General features: G+C 33.2%; 1 protein-coding gene across 1 annotated transcript in view; it reads right to left on the bottom strand.

The window, feature by feature from the left end:
• LOC145673013 (uncharacterized) overlaps positions 1-17,595 on the bottom strand; it is a 134,785-nt gene extending 117,190 nt beyond the window's left edge. Inside the window, exon 1 of the mRNA XM_081742317.1 lies at positions 17,403-17,595. Coding sequence (XP_081598443.1) covers positions 17,403-17,517 — 115 coding nt within the window. The 5' untranslated portion in view covers positions 17,518-17,595. The remainder of the gene's footprint in view (positions 1-17,402) is intronic.
• Positions 17,596-17,853: the final 258 nt, after the last annotated feature.

Genomic DNA, 17,853 nt, shown 5'->3' with positions numbered 1-17,853 from the left:
CTATGTAAACTTTGAGTATACATTATTTTAAAAGGGTCGAATGAAGACTACATTATTCCAGTATTAATTTGCGAGACTGCGAGACCAACGCGAGAAGTCTCGCGCGAGACCGCGAGACGAGACTTCCAAAATTTTGCGAGACGCGAGACGAGAACTTAGGTCTGCGAGACGAGACGAGACGCGAGACGAGAACAGCTTTTGATTTTGCGAGACGAGACGAGACTTGTTTCAGTTCTCGTCTCGTTTGGTCTCGCGCCCATGCCTAGCAGTCGTTATTCATTATGAAAAATTTAAACACCTTTTACCCCTTTAGGAAACGCACTTCTATCAAAATGTAATGATAAAAACCCAGGTTCACCCAAATGCTTGTGCCGTTTTTCAGGGTTGTTGATGAAACATTTATTTATGGAATATGAAAAAAAAGGAATAGATCGTGTTTGAGAAAATCACCCGAACAAAACTTATTTCCAAAAGTAAACGAACTACTCCTTGAAATTTTTTTTTAAATGAAATTAACTTACGCCATATTGTAAGAATGTTAATGGAACTTTTATTTATAAAATAGAACAAAATTATCTGAGTTATTTTTGTGAATATTATCTGGATAGAGCTTATCCTCAAAATTAAACTGCTCTTCCTTGATTCTCCTCCCCCCCCAAAAAAAACACACTAATGCTGTAGAGTAGAGTTGTAAATGAAATATTAACTTATGAAAAGTGAACATAATCATTTAAGCCGTTTTTGAAGAAAAGAAGTAATTTTGTCAAATTCAGTAAACTACTGTTATTTTTGAGTGTAGAAAGAAAATTCAAAGAAAGAACTAGAATTATATATAGACTTTTTAAATAACTTTTTTCGATATGTAAAAGCCACGAAATGAGTAAATTCGTTGCAATCTCGAATTTTACTTTTTCTAGGACCACCACACTTTCATCTTTCCTATTATCGCTCCAATGTAAAATTACAAGATATCAATAAAAAAAATCTGTAATATTGGATTGTTAGAATATCAGCTTCTGTGCAAACAATAGAAAATATAACTAATATCCAGTTTACGTTGTTAATAATAATAATAATAATAATAATAATAATAATAATAACGTGAGAAAGTTAATTTTATAAGTAGCTGGAATTTCTCTTTAACTGAATAGACTTAATGGTTAACCAAGGTCAAAGCAATTGCATAAGTAATTACATCTTTACATGCAGTGGATATTAAATGGATTTAGTGTGCAATCACAAATTCCAATTGCAAGAAACGTCACGCAAAGTTGAACATGATATTGTCGTATCTACAGTATATCTTGGGAATGTCTGTTCTTGCACATCTTTCCATGAAATTGAGTAACGTGTAGTATACATTAGTAATAAACTATTCCAGTAGTAATAGCCAATGTAATTGTTTAAAAATGTAATAAAAAGCGATTATATTATACGAGAGAAAGCAAAAGGAGTCGAAAAAACAATGTAGCTATATTTTAAGTAATTTATTTTCAACGGAAACCTGTTTGGACAAACTTTAATTTTCACGTAGAATTCCATGTAATTAATCTTTTTAACCAAAACTTGCTCAATATGGAAATGGAAATATATTTCAATACCAAATAAACTCTGCTAAAGATAGTGAAGAAGAATTCACGCGATACTTACACGTACGGGATATGTAACTTTCTAAAAGCATAGGAGAGTTTGAGGAATTCCTTCGAGTCTCATCTTAAACGAAAGGAAATTCCCAATCTGGACTGCAGGAGATGATTGAGAAAATAGTTTACACTGGGAAACTATTTGGAATAGAAATGAACATAAAAAAAAATTGAAAGTCATGAGAATATTCAGTGAAAACGTGCCCTTACGAGTCAGCGTACCGTTACTGTACCAAAGAGATCAGGTCAAGAATTGCCTTAGCCAAAGGAGTATTCAGCAAGGAAAGATCACTCTTAACTAGCAGGCTTAATATTGGACTTAGGAAGAAGTTGGTAAAGTGCTATATGTGGAGCTTTGGAGTGTATGGTTCAGAGACTTGGGCATTATGGAAGTTAGAGAAGAATATTTCAAGAGCTTTGAAATGTTGTGTTGGAGGAAGATGGAGAAGATAAAATGGACAGAGAGAGTAACAAACGAAGATGTTTTAAAACAGATATGAGAGAAGAGGATGCTTTTGGCTAGCATCCTTCATAGAAAAGCCAATTGAATTGGACACATTTTGGGAAGAAATTTTCTTCATGCTGCCATAGAAGAAAAGCCAGGAGCAGGAAGGAAAAGAACACAACTGATCGATAACTTGAAAAATAGAAGAAAATATCAGAAGTTAAAAAAGGAGGTTGAAGATCGAGAAACGTAGGCACAAACCTAAAAGTAATAATAAAAAGTAAATAGAAATGAAAAATCTAAAAACATCATTAGCCCCAGAATCTGCCAAAAGGCAGAATGCTTAATAATAAGAATGGGAGCCATTATTAAAATCACCGTTAGACTTGAGGATATTAACAGATTGACTCTATTAACAAGGAACTCAGTCAAAATATAATCGCTCTATCTATCTACTGCAAAAGCAGAATTCAAAATACGCTTTCTTTCGTGTTTTATCATGTGGAGTAACGAAAGTACGTACAATACAATCTTATAAGCCGCACAATGTGATCCTAAATAAGGAATTACAGTATATATTTTGTTTTTCTCTTTGAAATATGCAGAATTTGTGGCTTTCTTGTTATTCAGTTACATAGGATAGTGGGAAAGACAAAACCTATTACATATAGCAAGTAGTATGAGTCTTGTATATCTTTACCGTTATCTCCAATTTTGGCTTTAGAAAGATTTAAAAAAGAAAAATAGCTATTTTCCCCTTTTTTTATTCCCTTGTGGTTAGTGTTATCGTTTTTCCATTGTATCAACTTAATCTACGAAACTACTGGTGTCTATCAATAATATCGTTTTTAATGTATGTATTAGAAAGTCCTATATTATAACTCATCTAAAATTATAATATTTGTATCTCATTTTTTCCCGTCAAGCTAAGAGGTTTGGTCATAGTACCAAGAAGTCAGAATACCAATAAATCGGAGGCATACTACCGTAATTTGACCTAATGCATGCTTGACTATCTGATAAATGTGCCTTAATCACTGAGTTCATGTATATGAGGTATCCCTAATCGAATCAATATAGTTTCATATATAAATGAAGGGTCATATAGTTTCACTACTAAAGAGAGACATTAAACTACTCCGAAACGAGCAAACGAAAGTATACTTAAAGTCGTTTCTGCAAATACGTGCCGTCTCTATTTGGGAAATGGTTAGTTGATTTGTATTTACATCCCTTGTTAACAGAGAGGAATGTAAATGGGCCATGAATTACAGTTTAAAGTGGAGTCTGGAGCCACTGTATTACGTTTGGTGATCTTTCATCGGGGATCGAACCCAAAATTTCGTGCATAAAAGGAATAATCACAAACTATAGGCCAGCTAAGTGGGCTAAAATTACCCTTGTCTGGCTGTAGGTATGATAATAGCAAGCATCGGGCGCAAGTATAACAACAAAGACTTTCCTTTGAAAGTCAAATGAGAATTACCTCACTGATTACCTCTTCAATCGAGTAAATTATTCACACATACATTTATTTTTGCAATCTCACACTTCTTTTTATATAGTTTGAATTTATAGACGCTATAGCTTGAATTAATAGTTCCTTGATACTGTTTCTTTATAGTATTTGACACTTTTTTTGTTTAATGTTCAGTTTTAGTAATACAATGGTTATTGTAACTGTGCCTGACCTTTACTAACGATAAATAAATTGATACTTATCATTGTGTCAAGGAGCCCTCTTCGGCAGTTGTAGAAATATTTACTGAATGTTGTGCATGATGTGCTAATTTTCAAGCAAAAAATGTTCATTCTCCTTGTGCCAAAATGTAAATTGGGTTGCATAACTACAAGGTTATATATTACTCTAATAAGGGGCTGTCGCAAAAATGTTCATCCTAAGTCGATTGAAAATTTAACATCCCTTTAGATATTATTGGATGTTACTTTCAAATTTAATATTTGTTTACGTGCTATGACTTACGCAATTTTCGCACTGACCACACGTTTGGCGGTGCTAAGAGGTTTGAATTAAGGGGTTTTCCGGAAGTTGTTGCATAATAATATTTCTTACATTTTGGAACATAGAGGTTGTCCAAAGTATTAGTATGAAATTATGTTAAGACTCTCTCTTAATTTATCTCACTTATAAACATCGTAAGCGTGGGTTTTCTCATTAAGAATTCTCTCGTTTCCTACCACTTGCATTATTCCACTATTATCATCTATATCACCATCACCTCCTCCATCAGTCTTAGTGCATAATCTTGGGATGTTAAACTAAAAAACATCTTTTGATTGAATTAAAACTAACATCATCAGGAATAAGAGCACCAGAGGTGAGCGTCTTCGTGGTTATTATACGCGCCTTCTAACCGGGAGACCCGGATACCACTGGAAACTCGTATAGTTCGGATTTCAAGTTAAGGTCAAGATCTACGTCTCATATAGCCTCAGTACTGAAAGGAATCTTAAATTTCAAACATGAGAACACATCAGAGGCGAGCAATTGCTAGGCAAACAGAAAGACAAAGGTGAAAAACCCAGTGATATCTTACCCATGAATGTTTGTATGATTAATTATTAGACATAATGTCAGGGCAAATAATATATATTTACTGCTTAAATAATAAGTAAATGCTTCATTCTTGTTTTCAGGGTAAAATATTCATGCTATTTACCCATTCTTAATATGTGAATACATAAATATAGTACATTAAAATGTTTTGTTCAATTGAGTATTTTTAATGCTTTATAACAGTATTAACAGACATGCATTGGAACTATTATTTTGAAACAAGACATTTAAGAGTAATGAACACTAAGTTTTGCGCTTCCGTTCTGATAAGGAAAGTTAAAAGCCATGAATAACAACGAACATACTTGAAATGAAATGAAATATTTACTGTAAAGTTCACGGATTTGTCTTATAGGTAAGGCAGATTAATGAAAAATGCAAATCAATGCTTATAGAAGAATTGGTGGAATGATAAAGTGAGAGAACCCCGAGAAAATCCACAGGAACGATATTGACCACACAAGCTCATATGATCTGAGATTGAACCAAGGACCCTTCAGCTAGAGATTGTTACTTTAGCACTTAGCCATCATGTCTCTTCCCCTTTTCTCAAAGAAGATTAGATTTATCAGCAACTCCTATTAGAGCTCTACGCGACCGCGAATATTGGCAATGCTTACGTTTGAGTTCCGATCATTCCCGCATGCTCTTTTTTTTTTTAACCTGATACTAATACAGTTACACGTGCTTGTCCTTCCTTATACAACAAATTCATTGCAAGGTGCCGTAATATTATTTATTCGCGGTGCAAGCAGCGTTAGAAGTGAAGTATTAAACAAATCATTAAACCAGTTGAGTTTGTTTTGGTTTCATTACAAAACTGAATAAGAGTTCAAGGAAGAGGCGTCAAAAGTATTCCATGTGATGGTTGGTGAATCTTATCCTCGAGGCTAGGTTGCTTTACCACTTCCAATCACAGTTTTTTTCTTTGTACACGCTGTGTATTATGTGCAGCTGTATTAATCTACCTGATACTACCTGTTTGCTCACCTAAGTACCGGAACCTTTCAATAAGAGTAATGAGACTGCTCTATATTAAAAAAAGAAATCTCTATGACGTGTAATTTAGCTACAGCACTCAGAATCTTCTTCTCTTTACTCTGTACATAACGGATTTTTATGAAGAAATATTCACTAATAAGGATTACAATCAGAAAATTCCAGGAAAAGCAAGAAAGAACTTGAAACCTGTATTTATTGGTCATCACAGAAACCCAGTTCTTATTATGGGAATTATTATATTCTTATCATATTTTTCTCTGAATTCTGATCAATTTCTGGAATCCAGTATTACGTTAATAAGGTTTAAATGGCAGCTCTTGAAGGGAGTCACGTGGTTAAAAATTTAACTTTTATTACTACAAACTGATAGAAGAAAGTTTGTAAAGAACTAATATATTAGCTAAGTTCTTTTCCTTTAGCTTATATAGCGCTAATGTGATTTCCCTCAAAAGCCATCACTGAGTGAGATGAAACAAGAATATCATCTTAAAATATGTCTATCAAGTAACCACATTCAATTGGAGATCTTTCTAAGGCTTTTTTTTTTTTTTTTTTTTTTTTGTCTTCGCTGAGAGGAATTCAATACATCTTAATTCTTGATAAATAAACAATTTTTGTGACGAGATTCAAGATAGCTCTTCCAATAGAAACACATAGAGTTTTTGAGACGGGACATTACTTCAACGAAACATTTTTGGGACAAGTCACCCTCAAAACTATGAATTAGCACCTATTTTATAGGGTTGCTCACAGGACAAGACGGAATAGAATTTTTGTGACAGATACAAATGTCATAGAGCTCTTTCAATAGAAACAGACTTTCTGAGAAGAGACGTCACTTCCATGACACCTTTCCGAGACGAGACAGAGTCAACTCTTGTCTTGTAGGCAACCCTATCAATTGCCTCCTGTACTGAATTCTTTGCCTCCCTCCTCCCGAAAATTGAATCCAGAATTAATGTGTGCTAACCAATCGGTTAAGAGCACATACTGACACATCCTTAAAATTAAATTGCTAATTTCAACGCTACCGAAAATTGTTTTTAAACATATTGTAGAGTCTCCAAACAAGGCCATCGGAATCCATAGGAAGGGGTCGTGAGAGAAACACATGAGAACGAGAATAGAGATCAAAAAGATAAATGTAATTAGGATTTAGCAGCGAAAAGTGTATTTTTAAAGCCTATTTTGAATTTATTTTGGTAGACATATTTTTCTTTCCATACTTAATTCCAAATACAGCAAAGAATCTATATATTAAAATGTTAGGTTTATATGTTTGCGATCAAGAAAAGTTTATATGTTAGTGGCCAATTCTTTTGGCAAGGATATCTCGCAAACTACAAGTTCTAGAAAGATGCCGTTTTCACTGATCGATTGCAAATTTCATGTAGATTGTTCAGTTCTGATTGAATATTTAAAAAATAATTATTTCTTTATTACATTTTTAGGGGTACACTGGAAGTATTGAAATTTTAAAAAGTAAAGCATGATATCCTAAGAGCTACACATTCCAACACCACACATTTGTATACGAAGTTAGTATATCTCTCTCCGGAGTTTGTTTCATGCCCAAATGATAATGAAAAACAAAGGATAATCATTTTTCCAATCTTAAAAAATCTTTATTGTTTGGAGTGTCTAATGAACACATACATCACTGACATTATAATTAATTGTGTGTGTAATGTATTTACTTATTACATACTGCATGCAAGAGGGAAGAAAGCACTGGTCATACATGAATTAGAAACTCTAACTGGAAGTAGGCTCAAATCTTGCAAACGGTGCGTGATATTGAAAAAATAATCGAAAAAAAATTCCCCTTTATGATACATCTTGCGGACTTTTATCAAGACGTCCTTCACTTGTATCTGTAAAAGGACATGTACAGGTGTTGTGAGGAATAACAAAGAGACTCATGCTCATATGTAAATGATGCACTGTGTAGAGAGAGCAGGTACAGCTAGTATTAAGTAAAATTCCATACAGTTAAAGAAAGCAGAAAAAAACTTATTACAAACCGGAAATTACTTACGAAGATAGCTGGCAAGAGGATATGATGAAAGATGGGTCGTGATGTAAAATAAGTTGAGAAAGCAATATATAGCGTAAGCAAACCAGAAAATTTTAACCTTAGAGGATTGCAAAACCACAAACAGTCAATTATGCGGTCAGCTCTTTCGTTTTAATGGTGGATATACTTTAATACTATTTGGTAAAGACATTTGGATCTACAACCACAACAAACACCATCATCTCCGTTTCCAATAAACCTTATTTTTATGTAATTATTAAATTACAGTTCTATATAGATATTTTCCCCATAGTTATTGTGTTTGAAAATGTATTTACAAGAAAAACAAATTTTAAAAACATCTAACGCTCGTTTGTTACAATAGTTCTGTAAAATATGACAAAACGCCAATTTATAACTACAAGGACAAATAAAAAGAGAATCAAAAATTGATTTCCCAATAAAATTATGATATTATTACGATGTAAAATCTAGATGAAAAGCACAACATCCAAGAATATCAGCAAGTATATTATGAGAAAACAACATTAGAAGCATCAAAAGATAGGTTTTATCTACAAGAGGTTATCTCCAAATTATACAACACATAAATCGTATTTATTGCTCATACCTCATTCACTGTAAAATCACAAACATTCTCTCTTAATATACTTCATGGTATATTTTTCGTGTAACTCACTTTACATGCAATACATCTTGTGCCTCACTTTGCTTCTGTACTACGTTTCAACCCGGCGACCATTACGCCGGTAGTAAACAAATTGTTATTCTTAACAATTCTGTAGCTAGGATAGTTTATTCGAATAAAGCAGTTTGAGTGAACATATATAAGTATTAGAATTCCAACCGAATTATCTGTTGAACTTCGTGTTGGATACAAAGTATGTTGATTATATTACGAGAACACTAGAATAAAATTAAGTTAGGAAGTTAATTTAATAGTTACATTCAGGCACTCGTTATTTTGAAATCATGTCTATAGTTGAGACAAAAAGTTACGCGTTTATTAAGCTATACAAATATATATATATATATATATATATATATATATATATATATGTGTGTGTGTGTGTGTGTGTGTGTGTATCAGATCATTGCATATAAAGATGTCGCCTACAGTTATCAAATTTTGCACACAGACAGATCTTAATCAGATCTACTCACTTACGAAGCCGTTTTTTCGATTTTCGAACCGACAGGGGGATTCAGAAGCGGTTAAAATTTATGCACATATTATGAACAGTGAATCATAGCACCTGTGACGTAGGCAACTCAACCATTCTTCCTGTGGTCGAGGTTACATCTTTCAGATCTTTGAATTATTTTGCATTAACTTTATTCTTCTCGTGCAAGGAACGGGCATGTTAGCTCGCCCGAGAACCGGCGTTATATATTTCACGCATTCTTTGTTTTAAAAGATTTATGCATAAAATTTACTCTTCTCGTGCGAATAACAGTATTTCAGCTAGTAAATAAACAAAACACTTTCGTGAGCTTAGCTTGAATATAAAAACATGACATTTAAAAAATTATATAGATCTTAGAATGACAGTTTCTTTTGTTGAAAACTTCGTAACTTTGTATTATAACACCAATCAGCAGATTGTTTCTTGCTATATAAATTGTTAACGTCCTCATTTTTAGTATGGACGATCCTGGTTCGATCCAAGGGAAAAATATGTAACTTGTATGCAATGTTACCACGTATCAAATACAGTCCTGAACAGGAATTCAATTACATCGTCAGCAAAATGGTAGAATTTGTTGTTCAAGAATCTATTTACTTAAAAATTGATCAGTAGACGCTATTTATATGTTTCTGATATTAAATTAGTTTAGACTAAATTAGTTTTCTGATTACAGCTTAATGTGTCTTATTAGCAACAAGGTTAAATGGAATGGAATCTACACGTTAGAATGAGATCAAAAACCACAAGTTGAGTTTTTATTCGCGTCAAGTACTTGTGTACCTCCATGATGATCGCACTTTCGGTTCCAGAAACAGATATTCAAGATTGAGGCTGACACACAATCATAGTCATATGTCTTGCAAATAAAATCAGAAAAATAAACACACTGCTGAACAAGACTGCACTTATTTAATATAAAAACACATTTGCATGTGACGTTCCGATCTTCTAGCCAAGATCCTGACCGGTGAGTGTACGTCTGATGAGGATCTTGGCTAGAAGATCGAAAAGTCACATGCAAATGTGTTTTTATATGAAATAAGTGCAGTCTTGTTCAGCAGTGTGTTTATTTTTTAAGATCGAGGCATATCCGATACATACGGAAGTCGAGTTTTTAAGGTTTTATTATAGTTAAATTCTGTATCTATTACTCTGCATCCTCTATATCTAGAAGCCGAAAAGATAATGTGCAGAAATTTAATGCGAGCAGTTTTTGATAAGCAACTTTTGAGGGATTATCCTTGTTCACAAGTGGATGGATTAAAATTTGTTTAGGTATATGTTCATGTATAAACCACTTTTCATCGAATTATTATTATTATTTAATACATTACACTTGGTAATTTACTGACATTTTCAATCATATGATTCATGTTCTACATTTATAGTGAAAATATAATCATAATTCTTGTTCTCATAAATTCAAAATTATTTAATTATAGTTATATTCAATTATACGTATTTAGTCTGAATTGACTGATTTATTTAATCTACTATATTATTTATTTGTAAGTTCATTTATCGATCATGCTCTATTATTAGATTATTTCTCTTTTCTTAGAATACGGTATTAGAGAATGCGAGATTCGTATTACGAGGCAAATCGTTCCCCCGCTTGTCTAGCGAGTAACGCAGGCTTTTTTAGAGCAAATGTCGCCTGGTGCTGGGAGGGGATTACGGTGATTCGGATTCTACCTTAAACTGTAGGTTCATGTCTCACATAGCGTATGTGCTGATAAGGAATGCTAAACTTCGACATACAATGACAATGAGGCGAATTAACAGAGACAGATTCACAAAACAGTTATCGTTCTCTACGAAGTAAGTTTAAACAGTGTAGATCTAATAAACATGAAACAATCTTTAATTCTTTGTTTGCTTATAAATTAAACAAACGCTAGGCACGCTCAACATGGTTTAGAGAAAACTAATTCCTTTCATCCATGAACTTTCTACAAAACATTCTTTATGACCAATATTATATTCAGATATGAGCAATCTTCAGTTATAACATCCTTGGTATTATGGTTTACGAGCATTACTATCACTTTTACGGCTTTAAGTTACGTGGTGTATATTACTGCTGTTATTCCTGGCCTCCAAGGTCAGAATTTGATGCCTTTTAATTCGGGTAATTCCTGAATTGCCTTACGATGGTTGATCAAAATCGAAAATTATGCTTCTAATGGAAATCAAACCAGGATCCTCCCCATCAAAGATTGATGTGATATTCAACGGTACCAATGTTTTCCACAGGTATGTCAAACCATAGTATTCTGCAGCGAAATTTGTTAAGCTTGCTGCACAACACTCAAGATTGTGATAATACCGGGAAAAATAATTAAAACAATTTCATCCAATACTAATTTTTAAAAAAAAGGGGTTAGAAATATTAAGAGTTTAATATTTTTATTTTGCAGAGAATTTATTGACTTATAATAATATTTGCATTAAATTAAAGCTTATGCTTATTACGCTAAGTGTACCGTGGAGCAGACCCATATCCAATATACTAAGACAAGAGGAATGAGATAATTTTGGAGAGTGCTAATTTGCACTCACCGTTCATTCATACACATATACCAACAAACAATTAAAAGTTTCAGGAGCGAGAGGGGGTAATCCCCTGGCCACTCTCTAGCTACGAGCATATCGTGCGGACTCATTACAAATAATAGGTGCCGCGATGGCTCAGTGGTAGACCGTTCACCTCTGGTGCATAGGGTCCCTGGTTCGATCCTAGCTCGCGCCAGGTGAACTTTGTGGTGGACACACACCGTGTGCGTGGGTTTCGTCAGGATTCTCTCGTTTCCTCCCACTTTCTTCATTCCATCATTTAATTCATTTCTTATCACCGTCTTCTTTAGCCTAGCCGGCATAACGTGGGACGTAAAACTCAAAAATTTCACTTCATTACAAAGAATACACAGTTAACCGTGAGAACAAATAGTTGAGATCACTCATATAAAGTAATAATACTAGAGGTAAGGATTTCATCTACCATATTATTATACCAGAATGTCAGCAGTAATCAAATATGCCACATGGCATAACGTAATAAAAATTCAAGTTTCAATTGCTTTCTAACTTCATCAATTGAAATTCAAGAGCAACTGCCACCAGACGTCTTGTAAGAAACGAAGAGTAAACTTTTCGAATTAAGATTTTGTGCAGACCGCGTAGTTGCTTTAACAAAATTTAACTGATATTTTGATATACTACCTACTGATGTAGTTTTTTTTATTAATTAAACTGCATATCAAAATAGTGAATAATCATTCGGGGAAATTTCATAGTGAAGATTTTGTTCATATTCATAAAACGAAAAGCTACTATACATGGCAGTAAATTCACGGAAGATTCAATATAATTAAAATTGACAGTCCTACTGTGTATGTGCCAAGAATGCATGGTAAATGTAACATATTATTTGTCCAGCTAAGTCTGTAATATTATCCGCGAGATAAAAAAAAATCATGGATTGTATACCATGTACTTCAAGTAAATGCAAGAAAATCGTGTATGGTTTCGATGAATAATGAAAGAAAACATGAATGCATGAAAGAAAGCATTTTGGAAAGTTAAAGAACACACACATACAAAAAGTGACAATTAAACTGTAGATATTTGTGATTCCAAGCTTGTTTTTAGACAGCAGAAGAGCAAGTAATCGAAAAACTTTACAGTTTAGAGTATTAGGGAAATAAGGAAATTTATCTTTTACTACGATATAACACAAACTCTACAATATTGTAACCTCGTAACGGGTAAGAAAAGTTCTCCAAAGATAATACATACATACACTAACCGATAAACATTAAACTGAACAAAACTATATGGATAAGTGTAAATGCTCATGCCAAGTTATCCTTCTTTCTAAATTTAAACCTAAAAATTGAAGTTTCACGATAATCGCGCCACATATTAAGATGAAATTGATCCTAAAGTTCATCCTCCTCAAGCTTTTCACTATAAGACTAGTAAGACAAGTACATAATATTGTTAATGAAACACAAAGAAAAAAGTAGCTCGTCGCTGCGCCTCGAAGAACCGCTATGTGACATTTTTGTCGAAATTGAGTTATGCTGAGCAAATAAACTTGAAAGCTGTCAGGCAGTGTCCCTTGCAATGTGATAAGTGTATATTCAATTGTTTCGCCACAACTTTGAAAAAAATAATAGACTGAAATTAAGGGCTTCAAATTCTCATCACGTACGTATTGATCATCTATGTGCTTATAAAGACGCAAAGATAAACCGACATGTGCTACGTAAAAACTAAAATAGTAAAATAATATTGTTGAAGCAAGCTACAGCAATGTCCAGTGCATAATATACGCAGCATCAATTTTATTAAATTTTTCAAGTGCTTTCTTGTATTTGGCAAAACTAAGAGTTTGGAATGATTTTTGCTTCTCCTGAAAAGTTGTAGTTTTTACACATAGCGGTTCTTTGGGGCGCAACGACGACTGTTCAGTTCCAGATGAACCTGCCAAACATATGGCGATGGCAACTGAACATATTTCGTTTATGAGATAGATTGATTGGTAAGCACCTTCCTGTCATGCTGTTGGACTATATGCGTCCAGTAACACAGGCAAAATAATGTCTGGTACACTGGTTACTGCACACTTCACAACAGACATTTAACTAAATATGTTCAGTTGCCATACCCATACGTTTGGCAGGTTCATCTGAAACTGAACAGCAGCTACTTTTTTTTTTCTCTGTGGATATAATTTTAAATTACGATTAACTTTTAAACTTAAATATATATTCAACTATAATATTGCCCAAAGATAAGATATATATATCAATTAATAGATGACTTTGAGCTGGATTAAATGCCATGATTTACGGTTATTCTGACGCGTAGTTTTCGAGTTCAGGAAAACAAATCATTATGCGTTTAAAATCGTTCAATTGTCAATTTGATGCAGTTGATAGCTTCTGTTCTGGTAAAATAGATTATTTATTTATTTATTAACTGTATATGAAAATATACATTGTTAAGTAAGAGATTGTATCTCTTGTTGTTTCTCCTAACTGTGACGCACAGTCCTAACAGTGACACACACACACACACACTCTTAGCATGACGCACATACAACTTATAATATGCTAATCTGTATATACTATATAAAAATGAAAGTGACTATGTTCGTGACTTCTTGAACCACCCAACCGATCTCAACCAAATTTTCAACCTAGATGAGATTCGGATCTAGGATGGTTTTTATCATTTCACTTTGACGGTGCAACTTAGGGGAAGGTGAAGAGGGATATATATATATATATATATATATATATATATATATATATATATATATATATATATATATAAATGATCGAAAATGACCGATATTAGCATCGAATCCATAGTTTTCGGGGTCGTTGAGATAAACAGTGACACTTTCGCTGTCGTTTAAATCCAAATTCAACCAAAAATAATAATATTTATATAAAAACAGCGTACCTCACGGGTACCAAACAGATGAGATAAGGAGTTGTGTACTTAATTTTATTTCAACCCAGCGAATCGCGTAATCAACGCTAGTATTTTTTATATGATTTAAAATTGTTGACTTACAAGCTTGAATTTTGATGCTGTGTAAAATTGTACAAACCTGACCTACCTTCCAGTTTACTTGCATTGTTCATATATATTTGCCAAGATAACAAATGTTGCTCTACAGTACTCTATTAGCAATAAAATGTGGAGGCGTGGCGCCGAAAGTCACTATCTCGGGATCTTACAAAAATTAAAACAAATGGTTTTCATGTTATATAGTGCTAAATAGTCACATGGTACTAAATTCCAAGTAACTGATCTTAATAATTAACCGCTATTCGGCCATTGTAAAAAAAGAGTGGCATGCTTGTTATCGAAAACAATAAACAATAGCGACAGGTATATTATCCTTCCTTTCTGCGCTCTTGACATTAACACTTGAGCCAATGCGGAAACCAGACCGAACACAGTATAAGGTCACGGTCGCACTTTCATTTCTACAAATGTTCAACTTGACCCTCGGCAAAACTTTCACAACAAGACGTGCGACATACCGAATGAACTAACAGTCACACCTTACACAACAGGTTCTCAACATTAATAGAGCTGCAACCAGATAAAAAAAAAAGTTTTATTTTCTGTCCTCCCACCAAACTCGTTAATTTACGTTTGTTTACATTATTTGCGGTATTACATTTACAACTAAATTTTTAAACAAAAAGTAATGTATGATGAGAATTTTAAACTAATTAATTCTAACAACAACGGTACCAGGTGCTCTCTAAAGAAAAGTCATTAACTGTTAACATTACATTTAGATCTTCTTTACGAGTATTACGTTATTCCTTTATTTTATTTATCCCCCAAAGCTGATCTCCCAAATGAATATCTGAAGTTATTTCAATTCCTTAGAATTGGAAACGCATTATTAGATAATATTATATGATTTGTCTTTCCTAGCACAAAATTTCGATTGCGCGTCTGTCTTTTAATAGTAAGAACCTCTTTAAATTAATTACGAACCTAAATTTGCTTAATTATTGCTCCAATTCCTTCTTTTTCGAATATGCATTGTAGCTCAGAGGTACAGGGATCCCTCGTTCGATCCCAGGCCTTGTGAGTTTGTGGTGGACAGCATCGTGTCCGTGAGTTTCCTCAAGGCTCTCTCGTTTCTTCCACAGTCTCATTCCACCAATTATTGCATGGTCATTCACTTTAATTAATAGTCGTTTCTTTTGGCCTAAATTGTTTAACTGTGAGACGTAAAAATAAATAACAATCATAATTTGATTATATTTCAATTATATTTGTTCTAGCTTTTTGCATCTATTCTGAGGAAATTTTTAATATTGATGTGTATTTCCTTTATCATTGATAAAATAATTCAGTTTTTAGTCTCATATGAATGAAATAAGTAAATTTCTAAGTGACTTGACTTTATTCGATAGTATCTTTTGCATGAATTCTAATGCAAATACAATGATTAGAAATTAATATAAAATTTAGTAAACATACATCACTAGCATAGTCAGATTATTGTATTTAAATACGTTACAAAATTCAACTTAAGGAACATATTACGTAGGGTAACTAGTTGTTTGTAAAGAAAACTCAACGAAAGAAGATATTATTTATCTGTTTACTACGTGGTTAAAGTTGATTTAAGCTCAAATTTTATACCGTTTCAATCCTTTTGGTCAGACTTCATCTTAGCTATATTATGATGAAAATATAGTATGACAATTTCAAATATGACAGAATTACTTTTGGAAATATAATCGTATATCCTTACAATTTATACGTAAAATTCAGTATGTAATTTTTTGCGTTATGTATATCGAACTGATTACAATAATGCAATTCTTCTGCTTTCCAGAGCGTTTAGATATAAGCTTAATCTAATATAGTAATGTAGTCCCTTACCGGTAAATTTCTGAGCAGATGTATGTCAACATTTCCAAACATTTATGAAACATAAATTTTAGTCGGAAGTAGTAACATTGATGTCAATAAATCTTAAAATATATATATATATATATATATATATATATATATATATATATATATATATATATATATATATATTATTAGGACGTCTATTATAATCTGAAATAATTACGGGAAGCACGGTAGCTCAGTGTTCACTTCTGATGCAAGAGGTCGATGGATCGATTCCAGGATATATGAATTTGCGATGAATAACATCGTATCCGTGGGTTTTCTCGAAATTTTCCCACATTCTGACTACATTAATTCTTTAAAATAATTCACTCTCACTAATCACCCGTCTTTCTTAGTCTAAAGGACAAAATATACGACATAAAATTAGCAATTTTGTTACGTTTCAGGTCTAAAATAGTTACAATATGTGGAAGAATTTAGGTTTTTTAAAAATAAAGATTCTTCTCTAAAATACACAGAGATAGAGTTCAAATACCAACATGTTATGCGAAAATTTTTGCCATCCACTGTCAGAAATATTCTGTTTGTTTGTTAATTCTTTATATTCTTCAAGGATACCAAATCATGACATTTTATCGGACAGGAATAGTTATGCTGTATAATTGTGTAAGCCATTGGTTCACACAAGCGTCAAACGGCAACTATTAGTCTGTACTGTAACATAACGACCCACTAGGTTCTAATAGAGTAGCAGAAAACTTTCTTTTTCGAAATAGATGAGGTGTAAAAAAAAATCTGCTTACAGTTTTGTTTTTAAAACAGACAATATGTAGATGGTTCAACCTAGCAAAGAGTGATGAAATACACCTCTTTATGGTACTGCTATTACGTTCCTTCACACACGAGCGAATTTCCTTGCTTTTTAATGAATTAGTGGAGAGATTTCAATGGAAGAACAAGAACGAATCATGTCATCACCAAATTTGCACACGAAAACTTTTGCGTGTAGGAAACAGAATGCGAAAAGAACTTTTTATTTTTATTTTTTCTCTCTCTCTTTTTTTAGTATCAAGGACATGAACCACACTCTTACCTTCTATGATTATGGCATCATCAGTCTCGTAATAATTAGCCACAGTCACTCGAATAAACAAGAACAGACATAGGTAAATGCAATTAGTCCACAGCACAAGCTTATACGGCAACATAGTCCATCGGAAGTGTTGAAAAGCAAAGCACTACAACAACTGTATTCGGAACACTAGGACCGACTGCGATTACTCTCGTCCTTGTACGCCACTTTAATGGAAGGGGGGACTTGGTGTGCCGACATGGGTCATCGAACAATGTCTTCCGCCAATCAGGTTGCACGGTGTGTCGAAGGGGGGAAAAGGGAACATAACTTATTTACTGGACCAATAGGTGTGCAGATTGCGATCATCAAACTGCTTCAATGCAACTCTATGGAGAAAGAGGCATATATTTATCTATCTTTTTAATATATATATATATATATATATATATATATATATATATATATATAT

The sequence above is a fragment of the Thermobia domestica genome, chromosome 16 (assembly GCF_964235325.1).
Source record: "Thermobia domestica chromosome 16, izTheDome1.hap1.1, whole genome shotgun sequence".
Lineage (NCBI taxonomy): Eukaryota > Metazoa > Arthropoda > Insecta > Zygentoma > Lepismatidae > Thermobia > Thermobia domestica.
This window is presented reverse-complemented; position numbering and strand designations above follow the sequence as displayed.